This window comes from Haliotis asinina, chromosome 3, assembly GCF_037392515.1.
Source record: "Haliotis asinina isolate JCU_RB_2024 chromosome 3, JCU_Hal_asi_v2, whole genome shotgun sequence".
In the NCBI taxonomy this organism is placed as follows: domain Eukaryota; kingdom Metazoa; phylum Mollusca; class Gastropoda; order Lepetellida; family Haliotidae; genus Haliotis; species Haliotis asinina.
The window spans coordinates 67,839,095-67,866,692 of NC_090282.1; the positions used below are offsets into that span (position 1 = coordinate 67,839,095).

Below are 27,598 nucleotides of genomic sequence, written 5' to 3' on the forward strand. Positions count from 1 at the left end.
AAAAGTGGTTCAACAGCTATGGTATGCTGAGCTCATAACGCATGCGCAGGTAGCAGGTTCGAGCAGAGATCATATAATATATATGGTGTCTGGTTCGAGGAGCTGAAACAGTATGCCTGTCCGGAGTATGAGGTCGTGAGCAGTAAATAATCTACTCGCTACATAAGAAACCCAAAGAAAACAAAACAAAACTTGTTCATAGTGATATGCAGACTCTGTCACAGAGAAAACTCAATATCTGGTTTACCGACACCTGTGTCTGCCTGCCTGTCTGCTAATATCAATATGCAATGCACAACTTAATCATTGACCACATCCAATTTGAAATTAACGCCTATCGGGCTTATAGGCCATAAACAAAGAGCCGGCTGAGCGTATCGGCAAATGCACCAGTAGCCAATGACAAGGCGTCGTTACACATGAGTGCACACCCACCGACTGTGACTGGGCATCAGTCCAAAATATTGCACTTCTGATTTACGATTATAATTTTGTTTATTTGTTTTTCACAATCACCATTGCAATTTATAAAACATGAACAAGTGATAACTATGTTTTAATTATGTTTGATTTTTTGGTTGCATGTGACGCTTAAGTTTTACTGACAGTACACATGTCGCGTGGTGTACAAAGTCCACTTTACAAGCCAGTCGGACTAGCTATAACTGAAAGTCAGTAGCCCACTAAATAATTCACTAGCCCGAAATTTGAATGTAGACGTGGGTTTAACATGATGAAAAATGTTATCACAGTATAATCTTGCATGGTTAAATCGTGTATTAACTGAACAAGTGGGAGAGAGTGATATATTTACAAAATGACTCCATGAAAATTCACTAGCCAGAGGGGCACGTGGCTGGATTTACTATCCCGACTTATTTTTTTTCATAGACACGTGCTAACTGGCCAGTGGCTATTTCGCAGACTGGGTGTAACAACAAATATTTATTTTCGTTCAACCTTTGAGAGGTGTTAATGGTTATTTGTAGACATTTAAGTTAGATAAACAACACACCCCTCTGATAATTCTAGTGCTCAAGGGATTGTAAGGCGATCGGGCATTGTTTGACCCGTGGAACGAGAGTTTCGAGAAAGCGACACCACTGAGCTATCTCTATCAGGTACAACAATCTGACTTCATTTCGAGGTCGTGTAAATGCTGTTAAATGGTTTAACTGTCTTAGAAACTACACCGCAAGCCCTGTTTTTGTATAAGCGAAGTTGTTGATCGATTTATTGTCATCCATCCTTGTTGATCCAACTTCCAAATGTCTCTCAAAGAAGTTGTCGAAATACATGTTGTACATGGACAGACTTACCAATATTTTATGAGATTACATGTAATTGAAAAACTGGAATAATCACAGACTAGTGACCACTTTCCACTACGTTAACTCTTTCCATTTTATTTTATTTCATTTCCCATATTTCATGGTACAGGCAAACATATATACATGTAGATGGATGTATAGATAAGTTTCATAATAATACAATGTTTTATGTTATAGGTGTATAAGAATGTACAACTGGCTGAAAATATACAACTGGTCAAGTAATACATTTAAAGTTGACCATTCCTGAAAAAAACCATTATCTCAGTTCCCGGTGATAGATAAAGATATCTCGACATATCTTAGCGACGCACAATTGCATTACAGTATTCCAACTTCGGTCTGAAATCATTTATGCTGCATCTTTACTTCTACTGTGTGTCTACTGGTTCCATTATAAGGCTTACTGACTTTTTTCTTTTCATTCCCAATATAAACATTTTGTTGTTTTGTTGTTTTTGTTTGTTTTGTTTTTTTTAAAAAAAACAATCCAGTGATAACTGTACTGATTTCAAGCATGATTCGACTTCTTTCCATAATCAAAGACAGATTCCCACTCCCACATCATATGATTGATAGTTTCTGTTTCACAAAATGGATATTAGTGAAGATGTGTAAAATTTATCTTGAAACTGCCAAGGGTCACACTAATAGCGCACATCTGACATAATCCCGGACCAGTATCTCTATAGCTAATTGAACCAAGGTATCTGTAATATATGTTTACTTTATATCACATATATCTTCACGGCATACTCGCAACTACGCTTCGGTCAACTAAATGATATAATCTTAAGTACCTGTGAATATCCGGTTTATAATTTACCTTCAGTAATGTCGCAAAAAGCGATCGGATTCGGGTGTCAACGTCGCTGACTTGGTTGACGCATGTCATCTTATACCAGTTGCATAGATTGATGTTCATGCTGTTGCTCACTGGATTGTCTAACCCTGACTCGATTATGTACGAGCCATATAGCTGGAATATTGCCGAGTTCGGCGTCAAACTTAACTCACTCACTCACTATAATCTCTAGTTCACAATAACAAGTATACACTAAGTTTTATCAGAAAATATAATAGGTAGGATACGGACGAAAGTCACAGATCATTCGGTGGCTGCTTAGTACATTCACTCAGGTAACTTTATTATCTTCTCCTTTGCCAAATTTCTAATCTCACTCTATATACACTGCGTTGTGTGCACTATATTGTTTTGTGACTTTATGAACGTCCACTGGGGTGATGTGTAGAGTATTGCACTGTTGTATACACGTTGTTGTTAATGTGTAATAATAAATATAATGATACATTATTCTGTTTGCGATTACACTTTCTTGTAAAATACAGGTTCTAGTGCTTTTGTTGGGTTCAGTACCATCCGGGATTAGAACCCACACCCCGAGACGGGCGCCTAATCGTCAGCACACAAAGTCAGCTGACAAAAATGAAAAATGAAAGTCGGACTCGGTTGTTGTCTTGGCTGCGGGACCCGTGAAGGTCCGGTGTACAATAGGCCTTCAGCAACCCATGCTTACCATAAAAGGCGACTGTGCTTGTAAGAGGCTAACGGAAACTTGGTTGTCACGTCATCTGTTCCCAATTCCGCAGATCGATGCTCATGTTGTTGATCATTGGATTGTTTGGTTCAGACTCGATTATTTACAGACCGCCACGATTTAGTTGACATATTGCTGAGTGTGGCATAAAACAAAACTCACTCATTCACTCACTTGACTGCGGACTTTCTGTATGCCTCTGACAATCTGATGACAGCTGTACATGTGATGTTAATGGGGCTTTGAAAGCTGATTGCGACGTGGATATTTATGTTTTATTTATTAACTTATTTTTATTAGATCCAACTTATAATAGTTAATTGTAACCGTATTATTATTAGCGTTGAAAAACGATCATGTCGGCATGCCAGTGTGTGTGTGAGGGGAGGGTGGGGTCATCAATGTTTTACGTATTGGCGTTGCAGCCGGTGTAATGCACGAGGTCTGGTAGGGCAACACTGTGAAGTCAGCCTAGTCAGTAGAATGTTGTCATTGCCGCATTCATAACTGCTCGCCTTTTACCGTGACCACAAAGATGACGCCAATACGGCTTGCCGGATTAACGCGTGTAGTTACGAATGCTCGCACTGGCGGAGACTTGCAACCAGTCTAGGTAACCCAACTCCCAGCCTTCAGCTGGATCAATCTGACTACTTGGCTCCCGGTGATGGACACCTACGCAATGTGGAGAACGATGCTCCTCTCGCTCAAATGTACACAGTCTCGTTGATTTGTTACGACCTGGATGTTAGAGCAGTCAATGCTGGACACAAATTAGGGGATACAAACTGTTTCCTCAGCATATTCAGCTCGGCGCAGCACTGGGCGCGAGCGAAGAGACCAACGGCTATAAACGCACACTTTATTGCTACGTCACGATCCGCTTTATATTGTAGAGCATGGGGATACAACTTCTCGCTGAGTAAGTACGTTCATGTTTAGCTGTGTTTCTCTTGTAAAGAAATTAGAACTGACTGCACTGATCTCACTGAGTAGGTCGACGAATATCGGTCGAGAATACTTTGCCCTGATGTGTCTATGGCGGTAGATCTAGAACCTGAGACCATAGCACAGGCGGGTCCAGAGGAGGGATGCAGTGGGGTGCGGACTTCCCATCACCACCCCACCTCACTTTTGCCCTCAGATTTTATTATATGACCGGTTGACTTGAGTGAAAATGAAGCGTGCATTCCCGCTCTCTAAAATAAGCTGTAACCGCACTTGGAGACTATTTACAGGGATCATTTATGTCGCGGATTATGACACGGAGCAGATATCCCAGAGTTAGAGGTTTTCAACGAAAGCGTAGTTTGTATCTATAATATCATTTTAAGTTTTCAGTTTGCTAACCTTGAGTGATAAAGGTATATCCATCTATTTCACACAAAAGTATCATGTGTTTCGAACAGAAATAGCATTGATGGCATCGTGTAGCCGGTTGCCACATCCGGGTATTTTGTATGTCACTTACTATGTGTTTTCGACGACGAGACATGCGTTTCCCTCCGCACAGCGATCACGTACGTGGCTTCCTGTTTCATACATAACCTGTCACTCACCGGCAGACTACTTATCTTGCTGAATTTCACTCACTATTTTCTGTCACTCACCGGCAGACAACTTATCTTGCTGAATTTCACTCGCCATTTTTTGTTACACAAGCAATTGCTTTTGCATCTGAAGTGGTATATACGATCTAGGCCACTAGGGTAAATAATATTGATGATTATTTGCTCTTTACATAACTTAACTTCCTTTTTTTTCATTTGTCAATAAAACGTCTCAAGATAAGAGCTGGGCATCCTACCGATAATAGTGTTCGTGCATTCCGACCGCGCATGCACTTCCTCGATGTAGCACTAGCAATGCAGTCGTCGAAATCATCAGAACGTCGAATTCATGTCGCTTTTAGACTGTTTGGGAGATAACACGCCTTCCTGTTTCCATTCGACTTAATCAAATGGAACAACTCCTGCAAACAATTAATATGATTAATAATTAATCGAAGTCTTGAGAAATACGAAATATGTGAAAGTAAGGCAGTGTTGTTCCGAGTTGACTGCACTATCAGTTGGTGGTTACTAAGATGAAAATGAGTGCTACATGGGGCCGGCTCCTATTCTCGCTGTAAACATTTTCTGCCGTGATCGCCGATACTTAGCGGTTCTTTACATCACTGACCGGTAACTAGGAAGTGGCTCAAGTCTGCAATGAAACGAATATTCGTGAGTTTTAACCAACTTAGAGAAAATCGTAGTTTTCCCCCGCCCTTTCCGATACACCTCACAACATTACTTCCTCCTTATGCCGCGAGAAAAGTCAGCGGCCGGCGACCATGTTTTTCATCGAGCTCAAGAGCGATAATACACCTAATGGATCAGTCAGTTGATAGATGCAGATGTTAGAGGGGGAATCTCTTCATTTAAAAACGACAAGCATACATACGAAAAGAACTGTTTGTATTATTTTTTCAGCCCATATCCGTAAGTACGGTGAGAATAGGAAACGCCAGTACATACATACATTGTTTACAGTGAACTACTGTCAGTACTGAAATGCAGAATAGTCATGGGTTAAGAAAATGTATTGTTTCTGGTGTTGTTAGTAATAACAATAATAATGGTGATCAATGAGCTTTGCCAGCCTCACAGTCCAAGGCCCATGTGCGTGTGCAACCCTCTCAGTTCGTCTTGTTTAAAATTCCTCCTGAAAAACTGTTGTGTTGTATTCGTTGGTTTCACATTAATTTCAGACTCGCTGTGCAGAGCGTGTAAAAATATTTACTGGCCGAGTTTCGCTTTGGTCGTACGTTTACCGATAGTGTAATACACTCAATCAAAATGACAAATAATGATTATTTACGAGTGACAACTGTTCATAGCTGACTAAATATATCGATTTGCATATGCTTTTCAGCTATTGATGTCCTATTTTGGTTGTAGCTGCATCAGAAATGTGTGTTTTGTTAGTTGTGAGAAGGGGATGTGCGGGAAGAACGGTGGTGGTGAGATGTGTTTATACAAGAACTTATTGACATAAATTAAGCTATTTATTTCACTACTCCTGGTCTTTGGTGGATACAAGTATAAAATAAGTTGTAATAAACATAACACTATAAATTTGGTTTGATTGTTCGTTTTCTTTACAGTATGTTAACAATATCGCTTAACGTACGACTAAAGCGGAAGTTAGCCAGATTTTTTTACACGCTCTGCGCATGCGCATAACCTCACACAGAGACGTGGTTAAAGTGTTCGCTTGTGACACAGAAGACCCGGGTTTGATTCCTCACACAGTACAATGTGTGAAGCCCGTTTCATGTGTCCATGATGTGATACTGCTGTAATAGTGATAAAAGTGTTGATACACCATACTCGCTCACTGAAGCAGGGAGTCTCTCAATGACACTGTGTGTAGGGATGACTGAACACAGAGATGAGCTTAGATATACTTGATAATCCAGCAACAATCTGCCACCTAAGAGCATAGTTTCTGGTCACAAAGTGGAACTAATTATGTCATTGGGTACTGCCATGTAATTTGTAGTGTTGAGCTGAAATCTAAAGGTAGTTCAGATCTAAAACTGTGTGCCAGAAAGGATTTTATTTTTACACAGCTCCTAGCAATATTCCAGTAATAACGCAGACAGGGGCACCAGAAATGGGCTTCACTCATTGTACCCTTGTGGGAATTGAACCAGAATCTTTGGTGTGTTGAGTTAACTCTTTATTCACAAGACTACCTCACTGCCCCAGTAAGTTAAGGAAAGGAGACCAGCAGTATCAGGGGTTCAAAACTCCCATCGCCTGACGCTGGTCAGTTTTCATTTTAGGCAATCAAATATTGGTATCTTACTTGTCCATGGACTACTAGATGTTTTCCAGTTATGGTTTCAAACCGCAAATAAACTTAGATTTCATTTCATATCTGCTCATAATATAGCCATTACATTTCGGATTAATAATAGTGATTTAGAGCTATCATTCTTTGAAATTTATCACTCTTCGGTAAATAGTCAGTAAACATTAACATCAAATTGTATCATAAAATCAGGGCAAGTGGAAAATTTGTCCTGACAAGTTACTTTCTTGAAGTCACTTGCCCTGTGGCAAGCAGCTTTTAAGAAATATTTTGAACCCCTGTGTATGATGACTCAGTGGATTGTAAAAATAATAGAAGCGTATCTTTATTTGCAAAACAATATCATGCAGGCCACAATCATTGTAGATGGTTGATCAATATCATTATTCTTTTTTTCTACTTCCAGGTGGTTTCTGAAGGCGCATGTGAAAGGATGCTTTGGTGCCAGGCACTGCCAGCCATATTATAGTTCACAGTTACATTAGATACTAAGTCCTGAAAAAAGATTTTTGAAGTAATCGGCACTAAGACCATATGACAGGTTCCTTTCTAGAGGATAATGCAATTGAAACATGGCGCGTCCAGTTACAATCCACTGGAAGAAGATAGCTGGTATTGTCAGTGGTGTGGTGATTGTACTGTTTGTGGGCTGCCCATTAATGTGTAAATATGAAGTGTGGAAGAAGAAGCAAGAATGTCGAGTCTTTCCGTATCCAGATATTGTGTACTCCAACTCGCCTGAAGAGGAGACGAGTGAAAGTTTACCTGAAAGTCGGGTTTTCCGCTGGGATGGTAATTCCTGGATCAAACTAAACAGCTTCTGTGCCTGGACAGATAGCTTCGAGTGTATAAGCCTCAAGACCAAAGCTGGTGATACACCCCTGTATCTTCATGACCTTCAGGATGATAAATATGTTTCTGGGGATCTATACTACCATGGTGTTTATGAGCCCGAGTCTGCGAAGGCAATTCAAGAGACCTTAGCAGAAGATCGGACTCTGGGATTTGTTGACATTGGTTCTCACGTGGGCACATTCTCAATTATGGCTGCACGTGCTGGGCATGAGGTCGTAGCAGCAGACCCTCTTGTGGAGAATGTGCTCAGGTTTTGCAAGTCAGTTCAGCATGGTGGATTCACCAAAAAAGTTACCATTTTTTTCACAGCAATTTCCAATAGTTACAGAGAAGTTATGTTCAGTCGTGCAAAAGGGAATGTTGGTGGCACTGGTATCTTTGATTCACACCATGGTAGCAAGGTCCGATTTTATAACCCTGATGTTACACAAACAGTTCGTCTTGATGACTTGTTGCCAGAAGCGATGTCCAAATTTCAGAATGCCTTCTTAAAGATGGACGTTGAAGGTCATGAATACCAAGTCCTCCTTAGTGGAGAAAAATTCTTCAGCACTTTGAATGTTAAAGCTATTTACATGGAATGGAGATTTTATAGGAAGGGTTCTACTGGGGAGCAAATATTAGAGTGGATGACCAAGAGAAACTATTTCCCGTTCAATCCTTATCGGACAAAAGAAAGGTATCCAATGAATACCTATAGAGAATGGCCTGATAATGTTTTGTGGAGAAAAGCAGTTCCTCAGTAATTACATGGTGTGAATACTTGATGAGTGAAGAATCGATGGATGAAAGAAAGATATCCAGTGAACGCCTGTAGAGAATGTCCGGAAAATGTTTTGTTAAGGAAAGCAGTTCCTCAATAATTACATGGTATGAATACTTGATGTGTAAAGAATATGTGGATGAATGAAAAATATCCAGTGAATGTCTGTAGAGTATTGTCTGATAATGTTTTGTAGAGGAAAGCAAGTCCTAAGCAATTATTGATTAAGTCACGTAAGTGCCCAATGTGTGATGTATGAAGTTTCTTTAAAGGCCCTCAGTGTCAGTCTCTGTCATTATGTGGGGACCTCAGGGGCAGTAGGGTAGCCTAGTGGTTAAAGTGTTTGCTCCTCACGCTAAGACCCAGGTTCGATTTCCCATATGGGTACCATGTTAAGATTACTCCTGGTGTATCCTGCAGTGATATAGCTGGGATATTGTTAAAAGCGGCATAATATCATACTCACCCCCTCTGTCATTGCTTCTATATATATTTCCTGAACATGTGAGTCAGTTGGAAAATATTGTGGGTAATGTCAAAATGCTTTTTAGTCTTTCAGTTACACTAGTTCACATCCTTTCTTAAACTTCAATCTTAGTGAGTTCAACAAGAGAAAGCAATGTCGTACTTAAGTTTGGCATGAGTCACCAAGAAAAACCAGACACATACATTTGAGATTTACATTTATGAATGTGCCGACAAGACCCATCTATACCTGTACAGTGCGTCATGTTAAGTATTAGTATGCAAGGGTGTGGCCAAAAATGAGTACTGCAGGTTTTCTGAATACATCCCTTCTCAGGTATATCTTGACTGTTTTTAAGAATATTTTTTAGTGTGTTTATTATGCCTTTGAGTGTGAGACTGGTGGATGTCTAGGTTCAAAATTGTCATCAACAACGTATGCATAAGAAGTAACAAAAGTGGTAGTTCTCAGCATTCTGAATGATGGCATGTCATCAGAACCTGATCACATTGATTGTTGCTCAGAGTATTGATCACTGGAATGTCTGCTGCACACTCGATAAATATAGGCTGCTGTTTTATAACTATATTGCCTGGGAAGACATTCAGCAAGATAAAAACAAACCAAACATTCTTCTGTTATTTCAGATTTATGAAAATAAAACAGAAGAAGAATTTTTTTGTTCAGTTATTTTTGCTCACTTGGACATATTATGTTCTTGTATTTATGAGAGACTACATGATGTACTCAACAGCAAGAATATCTACATGATGTACTCAACAGCAAGAATATCTACATGATGTACTCAACAGCAAGAATATCTACATGATGTACTCAACAGCAAGAATATCTACATGATGTACTCAACAGCAAGAATATCTACATGATGTACTCAACAGCAAGAATATCTACATGATGCTGTTGACAAGTTAGTCTCTGAAGACCCAAACCAAAGTGCAAATAACACAGTAATTTACCATGCTTACGGGACAGACAGAAATGACAAGCACATTAGCTTCTGAAAAAAGTACACTGACAATACTTCATACTTTAATTACATTAATAATAAATAATCACATTTACACATAGAACATTGCTAATCATAAATTTGCATTTATTTCAAACTGTGGACTTGGCACTGTATGAAATATGCAAGATCTGTTTTTGTATTATTCAACATAATTGCAATGTTTAAGATACTCAAAAGTCACATGAAGTGTCATAAGGCACATAGACATATTGGAATGAATTCACATAACCATCACAAGAGACCCTGCAATCTGGCAGCAGTCATGTCCCTTTGATTGATACTTTATGATCATGTCAAACATGTAATGTATTGTTTTGAAAAATACATTTTCTGAAAATCATTATGGTCAAAGTTGAAGCAGCATGATCTGGTATTATATGTATTTCAATGAAATAGAACACAGGACAACTATTTTACTTGGTATTCATTTTGGTAACATGTATTTAGAACCTTAAGCAGTTTTCTCAGGAGTGTTTAAAATAATAAATAGATATGTGTTATTTCAAGAATAACTCAAAATAACTTCTGCCTGAATCAATCAAAATATTTACAGGCTAATATTTTCATATTTGGCATCAATCTGTGTATTAAAAAAATCTGTGTATTATAAGTGTGTAAGGTATCCCACTAACTCAGCATGTGATTACGAAAGACTGTTTTTATTGTTTGTTATGATTTTAACCAATTAAGCCACATACACTTGAATATACAAAATAGAAAAGTAAAGCCACCTGGCTCCATACCAGAAGTATCAGTCCAAACCAACCATTTCATATTTAATTAAATAAGCAAAATGTGACCTGTAAACAAGCCGCTTATTAAAACCATACACGGTTAGGGAAGAGAGTTTTATGGACGCCAACCTCTCTACAATAAGGAACACATTCAGGAGAGTATCCTTACTCCATCAGGTGACCACTTCAACCGAAAGAGTAAGGATTTTATGTGAAACATTATGTTCCTCATATTACAGACGTTGACCTCAACAGACCACTCTCCCTTATGTGTATCACTTCTAAATGCTATCCAAGGACCTTACACACAGTTAAATTTAGGTTCAGCATGGAGAATTTGTACAAATGCCTTTAAAGAGTTGTCAAAAAGCCAGGACAGGTCCACCCATGAGGTAAGAGTATTATAAATCTACTCACTTTATATTAAAAAATATTCATGTACATATTTTCACTGCAATTTTATCAACTTGCTCATGTTAACACACTAAAGACTCAGTTGAATTTGCCAAATGCAATATGAACCTAAACACAGTTGCACAACACCAGTAAGTAGTTAAACAGATCTGGCATACTGGTGTTTTTTTGTAAATACCATAATGTCTTGAAAACATACCACTCAAAAACAAATAAGAACACCTGATTCTGTTTCAGTATGTCTATTCTGTCAAGGTATGATAGACTTTGTGTAATAAAATGAAATATTTAGGTGTCCTTAACATTTATTAATGAACACACTTTCATGTTATAAAACTATCAACATCACACTGTAAAGATAGGGTGACTGTTTGTATTACCGAGAAAATACTCATCACAAACAGAACTGGTAGTGTTAAAACAATCTTGAGTAAATACTGGCCTGTTACAAGGTTCAAAATATTCTTCATATGCAGGATAAAGTACGTGAAAAAAATCATTAGTAATCTATAAAACTATCAAATACAGGAAACTTATGAGGTCAACTTCCTTTTTCTTATTTTGGCTATAGAATTTGATAAGCTGAAGTATCCATGGCAACAGTGCTGACACAGAGAGCAGGTGATGATGGTTACATCGCAGACACATCACATGTATGTCCTGAAAGTCATCAGCACTGTGTTGGCCATTATACACAACACGCAACTGTAGGCTCCCACAATGAATCTGTAGGATTACCTGGTTTCTTTGTCAGTGTCTACAAGTTTGCTGCCAAACGTGGGGCTTTGGCCTTCATCTCATCCATGAAAGGCTTCATGTGCTTGTGGTATGCATCTGCAACCTGGAAAATACACATTCTCTACTCAGTGTGCAATCCTTTATCCTTTCATATCGAACATTTTCTCAAAGCTGTTCAATGGTGTGATTATAAGGTTATAAGGAGTTAAACGCAGATCATAGATAATGCGACTACGAGAGGTGGCTCGGACGATTTTAGTTATATACAGTTGCAGTGAGGTGACATTTTAGGAAGGACTTGAAAGTACCTATGGAAGAAATATTTTTTATTTATTTATGTAATGAGTTTTAAACCCTGGGTACAGAACAACATGGCTATTTGGTGATTTCATTTGGTTGAGCATCACCAGAGGACCGGAGACTAAGCTTAGGCGTGTACAGAGAGGTAAGTGGGAAAGTTTCATTGCTGTTCTGTTTCTTGGTAGATAAGGCATTACCTAGGCATACCACATGGAGTTGTCAGCCTTCACAAATAGTTGTCAGTCCTCATAAAAAGTTGTCAGCCTACTCATACAGTTGTCAGCCTTCACAAATAGTCAGCAGCCTACTCATACAGTTGTCAGCCTTTACAAATAGTCAGCAGCCTACTCATACAGTTGTCAGCCTTTACAAATAGTCAGCAGCCTACTCATACAGTTGTCAGCAGCCTACTCATACAGTTGTCAGCCTTTACAAATAGTCAGCAGCCTACTCATACAGTTGTCAGCCTTTACAAATAGTCAGCAGCCTACTCATACAGTTGTCAGCCTTTACAAATAGTCAGCAGCCTACTCATACAGTTGTCAGCCTTTACAAATAGTCAGCAGCCTACTCATACAGTTGTCAGCCTTTACAAATAGTCAGCAGCCTACTCATACAGTTGTCAGCCTTTACAAATAGTCAGCAACCTACTCATACAGTTGTCAGCCTTTACAAATAGTCAGCAGCCTACTCATACAGTTGTCAGCCTTTACAAATAGTCAGCAGCCTACTCATACAGTTGTCAGCCTTTACAAATAGTCAGCAACCTACTCATACAGTTGTCAGCCTTTACAAATAGTCAGCAACCTACTCATACAGTTGTCAGCCTTTACAAATAGGTGTCAGATCTCACAAATAGTCGTCAGCCTACACACTGAGTTGCATACACAAATTTCTGCCACCAGTTCCCAGCAGCAAGGATGACAGTACAATCTGATGATAGTATCACAGCTTCAAGGATCCTCGATATCTCCAGGGTACACAATCCAATAAATCTACACTATACCCTGGACGCATCTATGGCTCGGCCAAATATTTTTATTACCTCCCTTTGCTGTCTTCGCATTCTCAGAGTAGCCAATCACCTAAGCTGCCATTACAACAGAGCTTGCCAGTGTCAACAAAGATAGCCGAAGGAGCAGCAAAGGTTTGTTTGCAGTGTGACTCACATTTGGGGGTGGGTGGGGGGTAGATCATACAGACAAACTGTCAGGTTCAAAACTTTATAAAAATATATACAAGAACTCCTTCTAACCCTCTAGTTCCTCTACATGAGGAACGGTTAGATAATTTGAAAAGCAAAGTTGTGATTGGTACATTCAACTTCCCAGTGTACACACCTGATGAGATAAAAAGCCAGTCAAGTGAGGTACTAAAAATATCAGGCCGAGCCATTGATTTATCTAAACATATACCCTGAAGATAACAAGGATGCAAGGAGATTTTCCTTGTGCGAGATTGCACTTTACAGCCAATTTTTCTCACTCTGCCTATATGCAGTGTGTACTTACATCCTTCTCATTCAGCTTAGACCTCTTTGCAGACTCAAACAGGGCCTCATACACATTGCCATCATAGCGACCCAGGGCACTCTTGAGGACATTATCAGGGACGTCAAACGCATCTACAAAGGCCACTGCATTGGGTCTGATATCCGCCAAGAGGTCCAAAAGTCGCTGATTTAGCAAAGTTGCCTGCTTGCTGCTGATGTAGCCGTCCTGAACAGAATCAATGTCACTCAAATTACATGTGTGCAACAGACAAATATTTTTTAAGTTCAGTCAGTGAGAAACCATATTTTTTTCCCCTTTACACAAAAATACTATAAGCATGGTAAATAACATTATTTTAAATGTCAATGGGAAAATATTTAGGTTTGTGTCAACTGTATGGTCTGTTCCTGGCTCAATGTCAGATCATCAGAGTTATCTCCCTTTGTATATGTTCTCCCTTTCTACTAATAATGGGCACTACAATGAGTGAGCAAGTACGGTTTTACGCCGTTTTTAGAAATATTCCAGCAATATCACAAAGGGGACACCAGAAACAGGCTTCACATATTGCACCCATGTTTGGAAGTGATCCCCTTGACAGAACGAGGAGCAGATGCTTTAACTGCCCTCTGCCCCTAGCCATTGCAGACATACCAGGCTTTCACATCAAATCGAATAAGGCACAGGGAAAGCATGGTATTGTACGAGAAAGGTTGTAATCTTACTATAAAAATGTGCAGCAAAAATAGCCTAAATGGTACACAAGATACTGCATGTTACTCACAATCATAAACTCTCCCAAATTGGTGATGATGCCGTACACTGCGTATAGATGACACAGAGTGTTGAGAGCTGCCCTTGCTGCTGTGTCAGACACACCCGTCGATACTTTGTCCATAAACGTCTTCAGCACAAACACGTGGCAGAAGGCCTGGAACATACACAACAGCAAATAATTCCGGAACTGAACCTTCAGTTTACATGTGTCTATTTTTGTTGTGGGATACTTAATATCTGTAAAAATTGAGTTTGAGCATGACATTTCAGTTATTGTCCATATTGACACCATGAGTATTGATCTGTGAAAATGGCAAACTGTGACAGCCATCTGTCAGTTCCTCAGACAATCTGATCCTGTTATTCACCTTTGACATGAAGGGTTGACTAAAAGATCAATGCTTGGAAATACCATTCAAGGAAAGAATTCTTATGACTATCAATTCAAAAATATGCTACTGAAAGAAAAACTGTGTCATCGATAATATCAAATAACACAAACTATTGTGGTGAAAGACTGTTTTAAGTTGCTTATGCTATGCATAAAAGTATGTCAATATTTATGGACTGGGCTAGCTGTGGATAAAGATCACAGAGATTGATAACTGAACACTAAATATTGGCAAACACTGGAAAAGTAGCAAATGCATTTTAACATGGGTCATCACTAGTTCAATTCATTAGTAATCCGGCAATGAAAACCGGATTGTTTTATATTTACTATATAGCAATAGAATTTGAAACATTTGAAATAGAACACATGAAAGTATCTGCTTTCATCAACTAATGTTTTCATTAATACTACTTGCTTGTTTTGGGGCTTTTTTGGTCCCCTCTGAGAAAATATTTCATTTGCATTGCAAATGTCTACTGATGAACCAGTATTCGATGAGCCACGACCTGACAAATGACCCCAGTTTGCATGTATGGGAGGGCCCTCCAGAACATTCTGTTTGAAAAATGACTGGAACAGGTTGTTGCCTACAACTTGACAAATTTAATTTTCTTGTATGAATCATGTCTACAGGATATATCTTAAACAGAAGCGGCATTTATTCATACCACAGTGCGCATGTATTGTTCTTGCTTAATCTTTGATCTACCTCATTCATCTACATTCGCTGCCCAGCCTACTTGTCACAAATGCGTTTACTGCACAGTTCCATCTAAAAAGTGTCAAGCAGTAACAAAACAAAGAAGAGAACAGAACAAATAATTTAGCTTTGACAGTAAGGTGAACATAATAAATATTTTTGAGTGTACAATGTGTAATGTTATGTATCCATGAAACATCTAATGTAATGATAAACAGTTTGAATACTTACTGAGCGACCTGAGAAGACTCTCTGTAACTAGGGAAAACAAGTTCTATGGATAGTCAACTTCTTTATGGCAAGAATGCAACTAACGGCATTATCAAGTGATGTTAACTTGCTTCATATCGGCATTAGTACATACGCCGAAACACTGCACTCATTGCCATAAAGAATTTGACTATACATAGAACTTCTGTTTCTTTCATCTTTACAACTTCTAAAATGCCTCTCAAAGAAGTCTCTGTAACTATCCACACTTACGTTGGCTGCAGCAACAAGCTGCACTGAGGCCTGATTGGATGCCTGCTGGCCTGTCTTCCCGGATGTGACCAATCCCTGCACTCGACTGGCTGCCTCTGTGATGAGCCTGACAACATACAGATAAATAAAGACCAAACATCGTAACAGCAGCAGTATAAAGTGACAAGAGAGACAAGAGACAGTGACAACAGACTTCAGACACTGACAAGAGACAGACACAACAGAAAAGAGGCAGTGACAGCATACAACAGGCAGTGACAAGAGACAAAAACAACAGACAAAAGGCAGTGACAACAATGGCAACTGACAACAGCCACTGACAACAGCCAATGACAGCAGACAACAGGCAGTGACAGGAGACAATGACAACTGACAACATGCAGTGACAACAAACAACAGACAGTGACAAAAGACAACAGAGTAACAACAGACATATACTGGATTATGCTTCACCGAACATTTCAAAATGTATTGTACACTGTCAAGGAACAATGACAACCAACTACCAGTTCTCACATTTTGATATATCCATTGTTACAGTCTACATCTGCTATATCTATTCTTAGAGACAGTCCACATCTGTTATTACAAATAGTCCACATATGTTACATCTGTTGGTACAAACAGTCCACATTTGTTATATCTATTGTTACAAATAGTCCACATATGTTACATCTATTGTCACAAACAGTCAACATTTGTTATATCTATTGTTACAAATAGTCCACATATGTTACATCTATTGTCACAAACAGTCAACATTTGTTATATCTATTGTTACAAATAGTCCACATATGTTACATCTGTTGGTACAAACAGTCAACATTTGTTATATCTATTGTTACAAATAGTCCACATATGTTACATCTATTGTCACAAACAGTCAACATTTGTTATATCTATTGTTACAAATAGTCCACATATGTTACATCTGTTGGTACAAACAGTCAACATTTATTATATCTATTGTTACAAATAGTCCACATATGTTACATCTATTGTCACAAACAGTCAACATTTGTTATATCTATTGTTACAAATAGTCCACATATGTTACATCTGTTGGTACAAACAGTCAACATTTGTTATATCTATTGTTACAAATAGTCCACATATGTTACATCTGTTGGTACAAACAGTCCACATTTGTTATATCTATTGTTACAAATAGTCCACATATGTTACATCTATTGTCACAAACAGTCAACATTTGTTATATCTATTGTTACAAATAGTCCACATATGTTACATCTGTTGGTACAAACAGTCAACATTTATTATATCTATTGTTACAAATAGTCCACATATGTTACATCTATTGTCACAAACAGTCAACATTTGTTATATCTATTGTTACAAATAGTCCACATATGTTACATCTGTTGGTACAAACAGTCAACATTTGTTATATCTATTGTTACAAATAGTCCACATATGTTACATCTATTGTCACAAACAGTCAACATTTATTATATCTGTTATTACAAATAGTCCACATATGTTACATCTGTTGGTACAAACAGTCCACATTTGTTATATCTATTGTTACAAATAGTCCACATATGTTACATCTATTGGTACAAACAGTCCAAATTTGTTATATCTGTTGTTACAAATAGTCCACATATGTTACATCTATTGTCACAAACAGTCAACATTTGTTATATCTATTGTTACACACAATCCAGTTTTATCACCTTTTACAAGCATGGGAATTATCTTTCATAATGCATGTCATACAAAATGAATTAATTATGTTAGAAATCAATACTCATCAGTCTTCATAGTTCAAAATTAAGCATATAAATCAAAACGCCTGTCATAACCTTGAAGACACATAAATTTTATGGATCCCTAGATCTTAGCACCAAAAGAGCAAATCTAAACGACCTCAGGAAAACCCTTTAATTCCAAAACTGACAAGAATACAAAAATTCTTGACCAGATTGTGGAACTACCTGACAGCTCGGTGTTCATAGGCATCAAACAGTGCTGACAGCTCCAGCCGACTGTCGATGGAACTGGATCCACGCAAAGGTCTGTTCAGACAGGAGACCAGGCCAGGTAGCTTGGCCCCAGACTTGGCTTGAGCAAAACATTTCAACAAGAACCTGCAAGATGAATGCATTTATCAATAACTCTCCTAAACAACGGCACTATCAGGCTCACATTCCCTCCAAACAAATCTGATGTAGGCATCAACTACATTTAATGACAAAGATCTTGTCCTTTGCAAACTTTGCATGCTGAAGTTTCTTGACACTCAACAAGTGTCCAGGAGAGTTCCTTGACAGACTGTTGATATTACTGACTTGAAAGCTGAAGTTTCCTGACACTAAACAACTGTACGTGAGAGCTAAGTGATAGTCAATATTATTACCTTGCACTCTGAAGCATCATAACTACATTCTCCCCTTCATAGGTGCAAGCTGGAGTTAAATCGACATAAATTTTGGAGAAACCACTTGCGTTGAGGTAACCATGGCCGCCACAGGACATACGGCACTCCTCCATCATCCTAGATGCTGCCCAGCTGCTGAAGGCTTTCAGACCTGATGAAAGGCCATGCAGCTACAGATGGAAGAAACTGAACATGAATCATTTAAAATAACAGAAGCTGAATAAGGTTTAAGTTTTCATTTATCACACCATATAGTAACTATCTAGAAAGAATTAGCATTTGTATTTCCAGCATAATTTGCAAGGAAGACATGCCGAATATAAAAAATCCCATCACAGGAATCATATTTTACTGTTTACTTAAACAGTAAATATCTATAATTGATTCCATTTTTATTTGTTTATGTAAACTGTAAATATGTATAATTGATTCATAATTTTGTTCAAGTAACGCACATGTAGAACATGCCATATTACACAGCATGAAAAGCAGAGAGGGAGACAGAGACAGACAGAGACAGAGAGAGACATATATACATGTACACTACACGAGTTTCACATCTTATGTTATCTATGTTTTCAACAGTGCAGGTACAAGTCAGGCAGATACTGCATTTCTTTTGTGTCTTATATTGCTTTTTTTGCTCAAACTTACTTCCCAAACATTTACTGATAACTGATCAATTTATTGATATTTTTTTCATTTCAATGAACTTTTTTCAATGGCGATACTGATTGTTCAGAACACATGTGAAAAGATTTTATAGGTATAAGTTCAGATGGTCATGAACTATATCAACAATCAGTCTTGATGTAATCTGATCATCCTCCATCTCACCTGTGGCAGCTCCTCCAGAGCCCCTTTCTCTATCTGCTCTGTGACCCGCAGGTACACATCCACCATGTACCTCCCAGCAAACCACAGGGCATAGGACGTAGCCAGGCAAGGGAACACCCGGTACTGCTGGGTCTGGTAGTCCAGAACCTGCGCCTCCTCACCTCTGGAAATAAAAGTATCCTTTCACACATCTGTTACCATGGCAACACACAGACCTCTGTAACCATATGAAATACAAACATCTGCAACATGACAATACAAACCCATCAGCAACCATGCTAATGAACAGACTTCTGTTACCATGGAAATGCAAATACCCTTGTAACCATGGCAACACAAAGGCCTTAGTAACACAAAACTGAGCTGGGAGTGATTGGATGCGGTTTACAAGCTGTAGTATGATAGTCCATTTTCTGAACTTGTTCCCTTAAAATCTATTCAGATGTGTTTTGAACAATCTCAGGACTCTAAATCATTCTAAATTAAAGAATGTGTGTGTGTAAATTGGCATATAAACATCAGCAATAGTTGGCGCTGAAGCAACTGATCAAATTATTGGTCAATCGATCGATCTCACTTCAATCAGCGATAGAGCCAAGAAGACAAAACCATATGCACAAAAAATAAAATAAAATTTGAAAAAGTATGTGTCTTATCATTAGCTTTCTTAAAACAAACAAAAACGACTGACACGTATTCCAGATTCATCAAACTGCAATGTCAGCCACAACAATTAACACTGATTATTTATTGACAACTGAACCCTGATGATCAATCTGCACATTCTGAAAGATAACCGGTGCTAACAACAAAAATTATGTGCTCGTCTCAAAGAGAAAACAAGGAATGCTTTAACAAGGCTGTCCCACCAGTTTAGTCTATAATTCAATGTAAACACACCCCAAAAGATGATAACTTCTTCCCTTACACTTTTCTAACATTTTGGTGTGGGGAGTATCATTTCATATTGTTATTCTCACTTAGGGCTAACTTCTGTTTGTCTGCGGACAGCGCTGTAGCGGATGGCGATGGTGCAGGCTTGACCAAGACTGCGTGCACAATCGTTTGTGATGACGGAGCGTATGAAGACCATGGACCCATAAACAAGCTTCTCGTTGTCTGGCTTTATGAAGGTCCCATCTTCCAGCACCTGGCAACACACATCCAGCAGACATAAAGACAAAGCCAATATTCCACCCAGAAACATCACTCCCACTTACAGTCCATTTGGGTTCAAATGAGAGCGTTGAATGATTAAATAACTCTAAATTGGAATAAGTGCCATTTGTCACCTCCCCCATGTGAAGTGTGAAAACAGTACATCATTATATGATGGTTTCTTAAATAACTTTTATCATGACCTGTCAAAGTACAGCGAAAAAAGTTTCTTGTGAGTGTGTACTAGCAATTTTTGGCTACCTTAGTACTATGCCAGTTACCACCAATAATGGCTGCACCTTGTTATACCTTTGCATATCTCATAAGCATATTCATCCTTGGAATTCGGACATGACTGAACTTCAGAAAGCCATTGTCTATACTCTCATAGCCGAACTTGGTGCCAATGTCTCCCACAGTCACACCTGGTGAAACAATACACATGCATGGTGCATCAATAATGTACACACATGGTATCAGTTGAAGAATCTTAATTTGTTAATGGAAAGTCTCATGCTATATACATATTTTGTCACCAACAGTAGCAGTATTAATAACAGTGAGTGAGTGAGTGAGTGAGTGAGTTTGGTTACCTTTATACTGTGGGATAACATCTGATATCTAGTATGATCTGGTATGTAATCACACTTGTGCAATGACTTGGTTGGTTGGTTGGTTGGTTGTTTTAAATTCAGCAATATTTTAGCTATATGGCTGCAGTCTGTCAATAACCTAGTCTTTTTCAGACAATCCAATGATCAACAGCATGGGCATCTATCTATGCAGTTAAGATGTAATGGTATGTGTCAATTAGTGTTGGGAATTGGATGAAATCTAACAATCAATGACTGCTTCAGTACCAACTAACAATCATCAAAATAAGTTGGTTAGTGTCATTTTTCAGATTTTCCTATCCCAGCTGTTATTGCACATCTGTGTAACATGATGCAACTTGATACTTAAAAGTGGTGACTCATATATCATGAACATAAATGTTCTGGAGCATTGAAGAAATATTCAATCATAATTTTTCAGTTAGTGAAGTGAGTTTTCCAAGAATTAAGCGAATGTTTAGGCTCTGACGACTTTGAAGATATATTCCATTGTCAAGTGTTTCAGAGACTATAGCAACAGTTCCAGAATCGTTTGTGTTCGATTATGAGAGAATGAGATTGATTGCTTGGTCGTATGGTCACTGTGACCAATCTTCAATTATTTCAATTAATCAGAACACCACTTGTGTCAACCAAGTCAGTGACTGACTACCAATCCTGTCAGTCACCTCTTATAGCAAGCACAGGTGACTAAAGATCAATTGTAATTTGGATCTTAATTGGTGCTATGCAGTGAGAAAGAGAATGAGGGTGCAGGGAGTGGGGCCATACAAAGCCAGGTCAAAGGAGATTGTACTGATGTTTGACCTCATGTCAGTGACCACGGAGATCAACAGGATGTGTTTGGGTGAAGTGTCTAAGAAGCCAGAAACTGTGTTTCAGGAGTGTTTCCACACTAGGATTAAAAGAGAACAACAATAAATGCACAATGTGAGACAACATAAAATGTTTACAGTACAAAGTAATTAGTTCTCATTACCTGGAAGGGTCTGGTGGTTGTCAAGGCGACGAAGTGGCACAATAAATGCCTGTATCCCACAGTTCTGACCCTGCGTGAGAAGCTGGGCCATCACAACACAGTAATTTGATGTCTTACCCACTGGAAAAAGTCACAATCAGTCAGCTATACAACACAATGAATAGTAGTATACTACTGAAAAGGATTGAAGTGAAATATATAAATATATAAATATATAAATATATAAATATGTAGAACTCCTGACTTTTCACATGATAACTGATACTATGACAGGTGAGTATTGCAACATGTTGCCTTTCAAACGTGGGTTTTCTTTAATTTGTCGTGAGTAGTATATATTGCTTTCTTCAATAACACTTCACAGTGAAGACTATAAGTTGCCACACTGTGCCAATATCTGCCTCCATGCACTGGTACTCTGACTGATTCTAAATAATACTCACATGCCCCTGGCCAGAATTTGATGGAGGTCAAGTTTGGAGAGTTGATGACAAACTCCTTATTCTTTGGATCATAGGTAGCAGTTGTCTCCAAGCCTCGTACAAATGTACCTGAGTTAAAAAAGTCAGTTGTGAGAAACAGCATTATTATACATGTATCTACAAAATATAAAAAGGAAAATGCTAAGAAGATAACTATTTGGATCCAGAAATACATCCTGTCTGCCAGATATAATGAGGCATTGTTCAATACAGTCACAGGGTTGGATAAATTCTATTTTCATTCTTCTTTATGCAACCCAAGAACATCTGGGTTTGAATTGGTCTTCAGCAACTAAATGCTTGTCGAAAGAGGCCACTAATGATGACTTGGCTGACACAAGTAATTGTATCCTACGTGTGTTGATCATTGCTCATGCTGTTGGTCACTGGATTGTCTGACCCGGAGTCGATTATTTACAGACCGCCACCATATAGACAGATAGAATATGTCTGACAGCAACAGCATAATCTAACCCACATAATCAATGAAAGACGCGAGCATTTTAAACTAGTTGTCTGTGGATTTCCATGCCAAACAAGATTGAGAAAGAAATAAAAAATCTATTAATATCTTTTGCAAACAAAATGTTTGAATTCATAGCTGTACTGTATTGTACTGATCACCACTGTTCTTGAACAAAATGGGTGGTGGGGTAGCCTTGTGGTTAATGAGTAGGCTCATCATACCACTAGACACAGGTTCAATTCTACACATGGTACAATGTGAGAAGCCCATTTCTGACAACTCCCTACGGTGATATTACTGGAATATTGCTAAAAGCAATGTAATACTCAACTCACATTTGAACAAAAACGCTGGTTCACATAATTTGGATCCATTGTTCCACATTCTAACTTCACACGAAGTCAGGCAAAAGGCTATTGCCATATTTATTTCCCATTACTTTTATCTATTTAAAACTGATTGAAATGAGATGATTGGATCTGCATCAGATGTAATCAAACTGGTCTTTCTTAAATAAGATCTTCTCTGATCTGTTTCCAGACAGAATCATGGTGTCTAACCATGTCCGAGTTCCGTTTGGGCGTATGTTCCAATGATCTCATATCTTTTTGCTCTGGGGATCCATGCCTGCTTCTGTTCCTCTGTACCCATCTTCTCAATGGTTGGGATGAACATGCTGCCATGCAGACCAAATGCCGAGTTTTCATGAGCCATACCAGCCCTGTGGAAGGTATATTAAAATTATCAGGTAAAGCTTATTTTTGCCAAAATATGTCGAAGAGGCATGTATAAAGCACATCATTACATTTGAACAATTCATATTTTCCAAATTTGTACATCAATATATGATAATCATATAATGTCATATGAAAATAATTGAAAAATAATAAAGGAAAACAATTGGTGTTTCATGGGAATAAAATGCAGAGGATTAACCTCAGAAACAATGTCAGATACTAACTGGTACAAAATACACAAACAGATATTTAGCTTATAACAAAATACCTCAGTCAAATTATAAAACATCATGGATTATCTCCCTTTCACTATCACATGACTGGTGCCAACTAAGCAAAAAAATGAGCATCCAGAGTGAGTGAGTGAGTGAGTGAGTGAGTTTGGTTTTATGCCGCTTTTAGCAATATTCCAGCGATATCATGGCGGGGGACACCAGAAAATGGGCCTCACACATTGTGCCTATGTGGGGAATAGAACCCGGGTCTTCGGCGTGACGAGTGAACGCTTTAACCACTAGGCTACCCCACCGCCCCATGAGCATCCAGATGTGTAAGTGGTGGCATTTGTCTTGTAAAACATGAAATGGCATAAAAACATACACTAGTTATTGTGATGGGGACATATTACTTACTTTTCTCATAATATGTACTATCCATTATTGTCAAAAATACAAATTGTATTAGATTTATAAACAGCACCAATTTCACACTATTCTCAGCTATCACGATCTAATTACCGCCTTTTCATCCATGGACCACTAGACCTGCATTATTGACTCAATGAAGTCAGTTTTGACAATAAAATAGGCAATATTTTGTTTCAAAATGGCATGAACTACAGGAAGTGAACTCGTCAACCTGTCTCACAGGTAAAGTGTATCCAGCTCCGTATCCAAAGTGCTGATGGTTCCTTAAAATATGTACATAGGAAAAAGGTATTATACTAATAAGATAGCAACAGGTATTATCACTGATAAAAATTATTAAGATGAAATCTTTTGATAATGGAATAGAAATTCATTGAAGTTATATTTTTGCAACATTTTTCACAAATTCATTAGTAGATTGGAAGAATCACAGCTCTACACAGCTCAAATAGTCATTTCCAGTTTGACTGAATAACAGAATTCAATGATCATGTCTGGTGATGTTTGACTTTATGTTTCCTATTTTTATTTGCAAAGTTTGTTTAATCACCTCCGACAATATGTCGTACTTTTGACAGGGTTCCAAACACAAATAAGGAGTTATGCTATGCACCTGAAAAATATGACTTTGCTTGGCATATACTATGTGCTATGCATAACATGGGTGTCTCATAACGTGGAAGGGATATCCATAGATCCGCTTCATGGCAAGTTATGATTGTGATACTGTCATATAAAAAGACATAATACATATTCTTGTTAACTGTCGGAAACCTGCGTTCTTGTTTCCAAGTGATTCGGATACAGAAAAAAATATATTTACAGACTGTGTGCAGTATTAACAATGAATTCACATACTATGGAAGCTAACATACAAAAATTGTCACTGTGAATGACAAGTGAAAGTTACTGTCAAACAATCAGTGGCTATTGGACACTAGTAGACAATGCCGACAGAAACAATATGTGAGATGTTCTACCTCATGTATAATGCAATTCCTCCTTCAAACCCTTCTACATATGAAAAGCTTGCTTTGTACAGCATTAGTAGGTCTGCTACAGTATACATTATCTGGAATCATTCCCATCTCAGGCTAGGTTCTGAAGCTGAAGACTTGTTTGAAAATTTCCAATGTTTCCGACCTATCAATTTCACTTACTCTCTGTAAGCGAATATTTCTTCCGGTTTGGTCAGTCCAAGCTCCTCTATTCTTTTGGTGTAGTACACTGTCTTCCGCATAACCTCTTCATATTTCTGTTCACGACTCAGAGTGTGCCAGTCTGGGCTGTTGGCAATCACTGGATCATTGATGGCCAGCGATTCTGTGAGACAAATTGACATGATCAGCTAATAGTTCTTGATCAGCCTTCCATAGCATTCAGTAATCTTTATGAAGCATACAACTTTCATTGCATAGAGTCTCTCTTCGATAAACATTTTTACACCGTTATCAAGCTAAATGTTTAGCTTGATAATGATGCAAGATTCTACATCAAAACGTTACTTATGCAGTAAATGCAAAGTTGCCATTCAGTTTATATGATGATGATTTTGATGGAGAAACATGTACAATGTGAATGACCCTCCTAAAATTTAAGCAAGTGACCCCCCTGCATGTCATGTAGAAAATCAATGACATACTCCCAAAAATCTTAGCATATGTTTTGCATACTTTTATGTAAGCGCTGACCCTGCTGAACTTCACTGAACTGAGCCATCACCTGTGACACCTATACCAGGGCTAGAACTTATCACTGAAGACGTGATACAGCCTGGCACTACATCAAGCTTCCAATGAAATATGTCCTGTTTTACATGAGGACGATGTTTCATCGTTTCTTGGGATAGTATACATTTGAAAGTAGCTCATGTTGCATGCAGGATTATGCATTCTCAGAGAATGGTATTATGCATTCATAGTATAGCAGTGTTCATTCTAGGCCTCGAAGTAATGACACACTATACAGGTACGAACAGGTCGTGTTGGCGCATCCATATTTGCAAATTGGTAATACATCGCGAGCTAGTTTCATGTGGCAACTCAAGCAAAACATAAGTAGGTCTGGGATTTCCCTTATTAACCTCACCTGGATTGAAAGCTTAAGCAAGAAAGTTAACTCATACCAGATATTAGTAGCATATGGCTAAAATTTGAACAATCTGACATGAATAACAATATTTTATAACTGACTCATATGTTTTATAACTGATGGGCGCTGTTGTTATTAAATATACTAACACTACATTAGACTTGAATAAATTTCACAATACAGTGTATTCGACCCTGCTTCAATTTATCCTGATCGTTTCAAGCGTCACAGGTGCTCTGAAAAGTCGACTGTCAAAGCCAAGGTATAAATTATTGCTCTGTATAATACAGAAATTAGTTGTGATGTTTTTCGTCTCAAGTTACAGATTAAACATCACTACCACGTGCACATAAAACGGTAATAATAACAACATGCATCCGCGTACCGGTACATTCAGCAACATTGGATATGGACTTTGCCCACACCAAGACTTGCTCTGTCACTGCCACTGGGTCTTTGGAACTTGAGGCATAAGAGATTCACTCGATAGAAACGTTCACAAGGAAAGGCAGCTCACAAAAACATTACTCACGTAAATATCTGTTTCTTCTGACCTTCTCCGGTCCATCGTATAAGACGTAAGTCAGTTGGATGGGGTCAAACGTGGCCCTTGTTCTCTCACGAGCTAAGTCAGGGTTTACTGCTGAAGACGCCATCTTGCCTGTGTCAAAGTTCACATACACAGTTATCGTCCTGGCGTGCGTTGAATGAGGTCGCAAACTAACATTGTGTTCCGTAGCTCACTTTATATATACCTTGGCCTGGTTACAGGCCGGGAAAGACACATTTCCGAAACTGATAGCCTCAAATGTCAGTTAACGTAGGGTAACCTATTTTATCGGTTACGGTAATCCCTTAATTAAATTAACCTAGTGTAAATGTGGCTTTACCGGCTACAGCCATGTAACTGAAATGTGGCCTGACAATAGTCATTTTTAAAATGCTGTCATTCATTTCCTGTGGCATATCTTTTCGAAACTCTATAATTTATTCATCATTGGTTGCTTTGTAGATTTGCAAAAGCTGTGTTTTGGACATTTACCGTGGAAACGTTATGAAACAGATAATTGTATTTAGTGGTCTCCAAGGTCCTGTATTACTATATGATATGAAACAGGATTGGTATTGAAATGTCTGCACCAGACGACCCCTCTGATCAACAACATGACAATAGATCCACGCTTTTAGGATACAATGGCATTTGTCAACCAAGTCAGCAAGCCTGACCACCCGATCCCGTTAGTCGCCTCTTACAACAAGCATGGGTTACTGAAGATCAGTTCTAACC

At 38.4% G+C, this 27,598-nt stretch overlaps 2 protein-coding genes across 4 annotated transcripts; one reads left to right on the plus strand and one right to left on the minus strand.

Annotated features, from left to right (window-relative positions):
• Window positions 1-3,419: 3,419 nt before the first annotated feature.
• On the plus strand, window positions 3,420-9,509 carry LOC137278341 (uncharacterized). Of its 3 annotated transcripts, none has more exons than XM_067810621.1 (2): window positions 3,420-3,812; window positions 7,158-9,509. In XM_067810621.1, exon 2 carries the CDS (start codon window positions 7,324-7,326, stop codon window positions 8,350-8,352), a length of 1,029 nt encoding a protein of 342 aa, XP_067666722.1. In that variant the 5' UTR covers window positions 3,420-3,812; window positions 7,158-7,323; the 3' UTR covers window positions 8,353-9,509. The 3 variants fall into 3 exon arrangements, with proteins under 3 accessions (XP_067666722.1, XP_067666724.1, XP_067666723.1); XM_067810623.1 differs by having other exon boundaries at window positions 3,519-3,816; XM_067810622.1 differs by lacking the exon at window positions 3,420-3,812 and adding an exon at window positions 4,340-4,410.
• On the minus strand, window positions 9,469-26,979 carry LOC137278340 (peroxisomal acyl-coenzyme A oxidase 1-like). Its single transcript, XM_067810619.1, has 14 exons — window positions 26,843-26,979; window positions 25,380-25,542; window positions 23,396-23,556; window positions 22,331-22,438; window positions 21,888-22,007; window positions 20,604-20,719; window positions 20,117-20,286; window positions 19,137-19,299; window positions 18,279-18,469; window positions 17,857-18,009; window positions 15,899-16,004; window positions 14,329-14,475; window positions 13,563-13,769; window positions 9,469-11,854 (listed from the first exon to the last, which is right to left on the minus strand). The coding sequence occupies exons 1-14, from the start codon at window positions 26,964-26,966 to the stop codon at window positions 11,771-11,773; spliced, it is 2,013 nt and encodes a 670-aa protein (XP_067666720.1). The 5' UTR covers window positions 26,967-26,979; the 3' UTR covers window positions 9,469-11,770.
• Window positions 26,980-27,598: the final 619 nt, after the last annotated feature.

Bases quoted from the DNA above. Each gene is read 5' to 3' on its own strand.
- LOC137278340 (XM_067810619.1), bottom strand. From the start codon at position 26,966: ATGGCGTCTTCAGCAGTAAACCCTGACTTAGCTCGTGAGAGAACAAGG. The intron at 25,543-26,842 runs GTGAGTAATGTT...TTTGTCTCACAG, and splicing joins CAGAAGAAACAGATATTTAC to AATCGCTGGCCATCAATGAT. The intron at 22,439-23,395 runs GTTAGACACCAT...TTTTTAACTCAG, and splicing joins CCAAACGGAACTCGGACATG to GTACATTTGTACGAGGCTTG.
- LOC137278341 (XM_067810621.1), top strand. From the start codon at position 7,324: ATGGCGCGTCCAGTTACAATCCACTGGAAGAAGATAGCTGGTATTGTC.